This window comes from Amphibalanus amphitrite, unplaced genomic scaffold, assembly GCF_019059575.1.
Source record: "Amphibalanus amphitrite isolate SeventyFive unplaced genomic scaffold, NRLGWU_Aamphi_draft 000169F_arrow, whole genome shotgun sequence".
Taxonomy (NCBI): Eukaryota; Metazoa; Arthropoda; class Thecostraca; order Balanomorpha; family Balanidae; genus Amphibalanus; species Amphibalanus amphitrite.
In genome coordinates this window covers 826,057-835,000 of record NW_024881664.1, presented here as the reverse complement: position 1 = coordinate 835,000, position 8,944 = coordinate 826,057, and the positions used below count along the sequence as shown (strand labels likewise).

The following is an 8,944-nucleotide window of genomic DNA, read 5'->3' as shown; positions in this document are numbered from 1 at the left end:
CATGTCTACCTTGGTTGACCAAAAACACCATTGAAGATTACTTAACACATGAACGTACTGTTAGGTGAGCCTATGCAAGTAGGCTTGATGTGGTAGGGTTACCGGCCAATTGATACAGCATGCAGCGATCGAGGAAAATCGTCATAAAATCAAAACCGCTTAACATTTTTCTGTTATTTCTTCGCATGAAGATGTGCAATGGAACAAGGAATCATGCAGACTATTCACTTAAATGTTTTGGGAAACCTTTTAGCTCGTTTGATTCATTACAGTGTGCTTCATAAGGTAGCGAGACTGTCTCAAATAGCCCCACCGACTTTCGGTATATCTGTTTTCACGCCACCAGGGCTATATACAAAAACTTTCTTTCAAAATTTTACTGTTGTTGTCTTTAGAATAGTCCTTGATGATCATTCTGCAAATTGGAAAGTTTAGGGTCACATCATATTATGACAGCCTTAGCATATAGTGATGCAATTTTATAACCTACCGAAATGAAGCATCCTACGAAAAAGGGAAAGATTGAATATAAAGGAAATGTAACTGTCTTTGCAAAAGCAATTTTTGCCAGAATGATCAAAATTTAATTTCCAATCACATGGCATTTAAAAAATTATCTCTAGCGTGACCGATTTTCTTTAATTTCTTCGTAACTAACTAGCTGAACCAAAATGCACCTATATGAAAGAACTTACGGAGAACTACATTTTTGCAATTTAATGCTATAAGAAATATGAACCGTCTTAAAGGGAGAGGCCAAAAACTGTAAAATCCGTTTCAAATAGCCCCACTTTACGGTACTGGCATGCGTGGGAATATACCTGGAGCCTCATGTTTATTTCCGCTGTGAAGTTTGAGTAGAGACTAGAGAGCGCTCATTTTACCTCCCACGCATACCATTACCGGCAAGAAATGTTCAAAAATATCTGTCAATCTCACACCAATTCCATTATTATTTTCTGCCGCAGCGCTAGCTGCTATAGAAAAGTCCCTGCCTTTTGGGCTTACAGCACAACCCATCCCATACCTCAGCCAACCAACTGGAAGAATGATACAGCGCAGTCGTTTTCACAAGGAAAACTGCCGTTTGGAGCCGGGCAGCCACGTGCTGGTGTGTATTATTAATTTGTTTGTGGGGGTTCGGCCGGCCGTAGCCGTCTGGCGATCGTCTGAGGGTGATGGAGCGTGCGGTCCGCTCCAAACTGGCCGCCGGATGTCCCACAGGTCGAACGCTGACCTTCTCCGCTCCGCCAGAGACCATCTGATCTGCCGAGCGTGGACGGCCGCCGGCTTCTCAGAACGCAGACCCGTCAGACGTTTGAATGGACTTCTGCCAACTGGGGCCGACCACAGCCGGTTAGAGACTGAGTGCATCTCGTCTCTCTTTCTCTTTCTTTCTCTCTCTCTCTCTTTCTCTCTCTCTCTCACTCTGTCTAACTCTCTCTCTCTCTCTCTTTCTCTCTCTCTCTCTCTCTCTCTCTCTCTCTCTCTCTCTCTCTCTCTCTCTCTCTCTCCCTCTCTCTATCTCTCTGTCTTTCTCGTTCTCTCTTCATTTCCAGCTTTCTCCCACACTCTCCAACCTTGTCTAATTATGTATCTATTACTCTCTCTCTCTCTCGCTCCCTCCCTCCCTCTCTCTCTCTCTCTCTCTCTCTCTCTCTCTCTCTCGCTCCATCCCCCTCTCTCTCGCTCCCTCCCTCTCTCTCTTCTCTCTCGCACTCTTTCTCTTGCTCTCTCACTCTCTTTCGCTCTCTGTGGCTTTCCTTCATTCTCACTCATTCAAACTCTCTTTCTTCCTCTTTGACTTTCCCTAACCCTTGCCCTCACTCTCACTCTCTCCCCCCCCTCTCTCTCTCTCTCTCTCTCTCTCTCTCTCTCTCCCTGTACCCCTCTCTCAGCATCTCGGTAGATGCTCCCGAGATGTTGTCCTCGCACCATTCCCAGGGGCCGGTGGTAGATGCAGCTGTACCATGTTCCCGACATCCTCCACTTCTGGAGTAATTACGCCATCAAATATGCAAAGCTAATTAGGGCGTGCCAGCTGGCAGCCGTAGGGGAATCGTCACGGCCAGTGTCACACGGGTACCTACACGACTGGTACCGTCACTACTACAAACTGCCATTGTCACTACTGGGACTACTGAGACTACCATTACCACTAGACCGGACTGTTACCTCGGCACACACACTGCAAAGAAAAATACTGAGGCCATGGGAACTGTGAAAAGTGGTTGCGCTACAACTCAAGTCAACATGTCTCCGTTCTCATAAATGGAGCGACGATCATTAAACTGCATGTTAACGGAACAGCTAACGACCAGGTATGCGTGGTGTATACCCAACTACATCTAATGTTATGCTACATCAACTGCATCATCATCAACTACATCAACTACATCAACTATATGTGATGCGTGTACCGGAGTGAAAAAGGTATGTATTCCTACGGCCTAACCCTCACTATTGATCCGAATATCATCTTACCGGGCAGTCTGTGTCATTTCTGTATGTACACTGCTTCTGCGTCAAATCAGGTTACAAGCAAAATCCTGCCTTTTGTAGTCATTATTGTGCTGACTATTACATAGTTTGCAATATTTTTCATAGCTGTGGTTGTTCTCCTAACTGTACAACCTTACCGAGATGCCACAAAGCTGTAAAATAATTTTAAATGAAATTATTTTATCTCGCTTTTCCGGGCATTTAATAGCGATGAAAACAAACTCCTATATTACTGTTATTGTTTGCCTTTGTTCACAATTCGTTGCGCTTTTCCTCTTTCCTTCCACCAGGGAAATAATCGACAGGAAGAATGCCACTGCAGTCGCTGGTAAAATATCCGCGCTTCAAGGAAATTGTCGAGCCGCCTGTCTTTTGTCCGGGATTGAGTTGGCTGTCGCTGGCTCTCTGCGACGCTCAGTGATCGGAGCGAGACACAATGTGCACGAGAGCGCTCCCCCTCCCCGGCGCTTCTCCGGTCCTGGGCGCTGTCTCATCGCGATCTGCGCTGGGCCACGCCGAGACGTCTGGTCGCGCCGCTTTGTCCCCGTTGCGTCGCTTTTGTCTCCGGTGAATCTCAGTAACCGAGAGGGCCGTTTTTGGTTAGTTGTGACGTAGCGCTTCAAGGATCCAACCAGCAAGAGTAGCATTATGTATTGTCAGACAGAGCAGCCGTTGAAGCGGTCCGATCTGGCTTCAGACGGTCAGTAAAATGCATTTTCGGAGATATTTATGCGCAAGTGACATGTGATGATTGAAACGCTTTTGTGCAGCGTCATTTCATTTGTCTCCGTAGCTGCATTTGATAATGGTAGATATGCGCTATCAAAAATGTCATAAGTTGAAAATAAAGACATTCATGTATTTCCATAATGTAATAAAGAACAATTAGTTACACTACGGTATTTCCAAGCATCCATCGGGAGGAATGAAGCAGATACCTGGCGGAGCGGCACCGGCATTTACCAACTTTTAAGAACCAAGCGAACAAGATGATTGCTTAAAGAGAACTCATAATGAAAATTACCTTGCACCGGACGGTGCAGCGAAAGCCTGATATGTTCCATCAACATTCTGAATAATAAGCAGGACAAAAACCTGATCCTAAACATTTACAGGGTTGTGAGATAGCGTGCCACCATGGCGCTTCACTGAGCCAACTCATACCCTCTGACTATGAGGTCTCCATATGGACAGTGGACTCTGTCAAAGTCGGGCCTTCCATCACACGGCCTCGAAAATTCCAACAACTGCTCTGGAGTTCCCTGGTGCCAACCTCTTCAGGCGATGCTGGCCAACCAATGTTGGGCACCTTTCCAGTTTTGGTATATATATGTGAGACAGTATGTACTTTAGGACAGAACACTACAGGACTCCACTTCTAGCTTGGAGTCGAAGTGACACCAGCCGAGGTTCGAATCGTCGCTAACGCGCCCGCGGGGTGACCCGGCGCCGCATTGATTTCCGTTCGACCCTGCACTGCGATGGATTGTACCCGGAGGGCAAGTCCACGGCTAGGAATAGTTCGCCGGACTGGACACAGTTCCGTTCCCTGCCCGGTGCCAAACGACACGTGCTGGACTCCATTAACCACTTGGTGGACTGGGTAACGTCGAGGAAAAGGTCATTACGACCCGGTCACCTGCCGTCACGAGCACTACCCAGTCAAGTGTTCTGTGGAGCAAAAAAGCCTGACAGTGATTTTCTGGTTAGTGGCATTGATTGAGACATAAATGCTCACCGTTCTGTGTATTGATCTGTGACTGTATGTGACACTTCCAAGGGAGTGATCGATGTTCAACCACAGCAGCGAAACATAAAACATTTCTGGTGTAGTTGTTGGAAGTTTGCTGCTGGAAATCAGATGCTTGACCTTTCTCAATGGAACACTTCTGCAGGCTGCTCAAGACGCTTGTTGAACGACGGAATGGATAGGCTTCCAATGTTTGATTGAAGCCAAATCAGTCGGATAAGTACTGCTAGTCAGGTGAGCTAAGGGTCGTGCCTTGTTTTGAGTTAGGAATGTGGTCATCGGGGCCTGTACATACATACAATCATACGTACGAAAGTAGGTATACGACTTAAAAGGCTCACCAATCGCATAGATTCTAAGTCGTCATAGATTTGGTCACATTAGGCTCAAAAGGAACTTTCAGCTAAATAAATTGTCGCGAAAAGAACCAATGCATTTGCAATACATTCTCCGTTTTCGCTATCCTGCTAGGACCCATCCAAACCACTGCTGAAGACACGCGGAAGCGATTTTCTTGAAGGTAATAGCCAACACCGCGCTGGTACGTCGCAAAATAGCGTCGCTCCGGCGCGCCGTCTCGGGTTCCAGTCTCTGCCGTGGGAACTGTGGTAGCTGGCGCCGACGGCCGCGGCCGCGGTGGTCGGAAGGCGTCCACCGCCCCTCCATCGGCCGACGGAGCTTGTTTGTCGCGTCCGGGTACCGCCGTTAGCCAGTCATAAATGTTAATGCCTGCTGGTTTTCGGCGGCGTCATGGAAGCCATTGCCGCGAGCGGCATGCGGCCTGGCTCAAGTGGACAATCCATTGGACCTGGCCGGTGCTCGACCATGGACCATTTCACTCACGACGGGTGTAGCGAGCGCCCACATGTGGCGGCAGGGGAACAGCCGTTGACCAAATGATATGCCACGTTTGCGGCACTGTGGAGAGCCTAACGGGCTGCGGCCAAAACCCACTCGTCGTCGGTAGTCATGGCAACCGTTGTGACGCCAGCTCCCAAATCCACCGGCTGGGAATCAGGCCCCGGGCGGTGACAACGAGCGCATCCGCGCGGCGCCGGTTTTGCATAAGTTGTCGGCGGCCAAAGCTCCTCGGACATAATTCGCGCCGGGAGATCAAAAGAGCAGGCCGGCCGAGGCGCGGCCGGGCGGGATCGAGTCGCGGACCGGTGACATTCCTGGCTGAGAGCCGGCGGAGCCGCTGGCATTCCGTCCCGGAGGACGGCCCCGGCTGGCCGACGCCCTGGAATGTGATAGCCGCGCCGCTCTCTCGAAAGAGCAGCGCGCTACCGTTTTAAAATGGTAGCGGCGCTGGGCGGTCTCCCGGCTGGCGTCAGTCGGCGCAGGTCTCTGTCGCCTGCGCGCCGTTTTTCGTTGGTAGCGGATCTGTGAAACCTGAGCCGTAATTGATTCGTTCAGGTTGGTTTTATTGTTGTGCAGGTGGCGGAACAGCATAATGGCGATGTTTTTCCTATTATGATAGAACGGTCTCGTCCTCTCGTCCTGTCATCTTCAATCGTTGTGTCAAATACTTCGTTTGAAAATTGTTTCTGCGTTCACAATAGCTAACAAGATCATTTTTTGAAGGAATTTGGAAGCTTTTTGTCTTGTTATGCTGCCACGTCAATTGTTATTGAATTCAGATTGATCGTCGGCTCCGATAGCACGCATCTGATGTACAAAACATAAGCCGCGAAATGCATCACTTCCCATTAGCCACAACTGCTTAGCCGATCTATTCAGTCGGCTCAATCCCTCGTTAGAAGTCATGCACCATGACCAAGCAGCCTCATCTGTTCTCTCCCAGGCCCACCACGAATCCCAGACGGCACAGGACACTGACCCCCTCTCTCCCCTCGATGTATGTTCTAGCGCTGGGTCCCCGCACGCACCCCGCGGCTCTCCCCATCCTTCCCAGCTCTGTGGTCCCCCTAGCAAGCGCCCAGGGCTCTCATATTCCCGGCGGATCCCCGCGACGGCACCCTCCAACACGTGCGCCACAATTCACCATCATCCCCTCTCTCGGGCGCCCTGCAAACGAATCCCCTCTCAACCGAATGCCAGCGGGTCGAGCAGCCATACCAAGCCTCCATTGCAGCCTCGCAAGACTCTGCAGCATAGTACAGCCTCGTAAGCCTCCCTCGTAACCTCATAGCTGACCTCTCAGCTCTACAGCCTTTCTCGCTAAACTACAGCCTCCGGATTTGTCCCGTGTGCTGCCACGGGTCGGTCTTGTCTCGAGCGCGTAGAAGGTGCGATCATGCTCGCGGGCGCCTGGGCGACTCGCCAGTGCCCCGGACGCCCGTACGACCGAGCTCATGCCCTTTGCGTCGCCGACCATCGGTGACACATGTCGGCCGTTAGTGGCGGACCGGTGCCGCGCGTGGACCGTTAGCGCTGTCCCACGCTAACGGCCGCCGTACTGTCGTAATGGCTGCAATAATGGCGCCGCCGCACTGGCCGCCGCACCGGCTCCCCGTCTGATTACTGCTGAGCGCCCCTGGCCGGCCGCCGCCGCCACGCGACGAGAAGAGAGTTGGGGCAGGCAGTCCACTTTGCGGTGAGGATCGGCCTCCAGGCAGCAGCAAATATGTTTGCTACATGTAGGAGACACTTGACAGACGGCGGTTTTAATGTTTTGATAGACAGCGAATGGATAGAAGGAGTAGCATTCATAGCGTAACCTGCGGCTAGAAGTTGGGCTATAGAGCCACAATTATGCTCATTTGGGTAGATTTGTGATGTGTATGATTGCAGCGTTTATAGGATCTGCATACGTTAGTTGTTGACATAGCGGTGCTAACTGCGAGAAGTCACGATTAAGCCTGGCTGTGTCTCACAAATCAAGAACCGTGCGCTCTAGCAGTTTCCGAGGGGCGAGTTTTGGATGGTCTAAGGAAAGTGCAGGCTCGGTAAGGCATCACTGGTGGCCCCCAGGAAATTAGGGACAAGTCATGCATGAGCTTTTATGGCGTGCCTGTAGATAGAAAATAAACAAAGCAGAAATAAAGAAAAAGAAAAAGGAAATAAATAAATGGGGAACGAAAAAGGAATGAAATAAATGGGAAATAAAATATAGATTGCTTGTATAAAATGCGGCTATAAGTGCTAGCCGCAAGCATGCGCGCTGGTAAGCGTAAGCAAACTAGGGTTATACGGCTTATTGACAGGCGAAATAGCGGATGAGAGCGCACGCTGCAGGTGTACCGGATGTTTGTTTAGTGCAGGTAGGCTGACTCTTGAAAATAAATGCCAAAGTCATCAAACTTTAACGAACTATAAACTTTTAATTTTGCATGTTCTTGCATGTTTGTTATTTGATTATATTAGCGCATGGAAAGAGTATATCACAGACGATATCGCTTCCTACAGTTGTGGTTGCTGTAAGTGGTTAAATTCTGTCTTTGGGGATAAACACATCTTATTCATACACGATTTGACTCGTCACGAATTGTAGTCCTCTGTAAATGCATTCAATGAAGTGATGACCACAGCCACCTACCTGTATCTCCCTGGGTGCTGGCGGCACACAGCAGCAGAAGCACGCCTCCGAACGCAGTCCGCAACATCACCAAACTGTAGCAGAGCTCCGCGCCCTTGGCCGCATCAAAACGCACTGGCGGTGTGGTCATATGTGTCTGATATATCCAGATCGCTCTCGATGGTCGCACAGGGTCGTCTCTGAAAATGAGACCACGAAATGTTTGATAAAACGCCGATGACGAAGCGGCAACGTTCCTCGATCGCCTTGATCGACACTCTAAAACCGATTCGGAAACAGATGACCCAGCGTACCGTCACAGTATCCCGCACGGCACGGTTCGCTCGGCAAACCTCCGTGAGCTTCGCCCGAGAGACGTCCGTCGTGCTGCGCGGTCGGTGTCACTCGCTCACAGACGGAGAGCGTCGTTCTCAGAGTCCGCCGTCCGCCGCCGTCCCACTCAGTCCGATCCACTCCAGCACGCCTGTCTCTGGCCTCCGTACACCGCACGCACTGCCCCCTCCACCCAGCGTCGGTTCGCCACTGCCGGCCGGACCGCGTCGCTGCCGACACCGCCGCCGACGACACCGACGCTGCCGACGCCGCGCGCGCGCCGGCCGCCGAGGGGCGTCGAGCGCTCCCATCGATCGATTCGGCCCCTCCAGCGCGCCCCATCCTCCCCTCCCTCCCTCCCTCCGGAGGCAAGGCAAGGGGTGCGCGCCGACCAGGTAAACGAATCGCAGTCAATTATCCGGCAGACTTCTGGGCGAGTCGGTAAATAAGATTAGCCGGGCTATTACGGCGTTATGCGATTGAGCGATTTCCCACGGGATGGTGTCTGTGGCGAGCCGGTGAGAGAGCGCCGCCGGTCACGCCAGAGGGCGGTATTTTGCCGTCGGCCGCTGGTGGCGACACAAATGGCGCGCCCAATGACGCTGAGGCGATTAATGGCGCAAACAGACGCTTCCGGCCAGTGGCGGCTGATAACGGCGGCCACCCGACCGGGCGGCGAAATGTGAGGTGCCAAATTAGACGCCACCGTTCAAATAAGTGGCCCTCGTTGGCAGCTGACGAAATGCTGAATAGCGAGGGGTGGCGGGAACAAATGTGCCGTTTAGGGTCGTTTTGAAATCACCGTTGGACTGTGATGTCTTAAAAAGCATAATTAGGAACATCGAAAAGCTGTCACCGTTCGTTGTGAAAGCAGTTCATAA

The 8,944-nt window shown here is 51.1% G+C and overlaps 1 protein-coding gene across 1 annotated transcript in view; it reads right to left on the bottom strand.

Annotated features, from left to right (window-relative positions):
• The window catches only part of LOC122383641 (hemicentin-2-like), a gene marked incomplete at its 3' end in the record, with an annotated part of 92,804 nt that extends 84,554 nt beyond the window's left edge, over window positions 1-8,250 (bottom strand). Inside the window, exon 1 of the mRNA XM_043370281.1 lies at window positions 7,752-8,250. Within this exon, the coding sequence (XP_043226216.1) occupies window positions 7,752-7,881 (130 nt within the window). The remainder of the gene's footprint in view (window positions 1-7,751) is intronic.
• Between the last annotated feature and the right edge of the window lie 694 nt (window positions 8,251-8,944).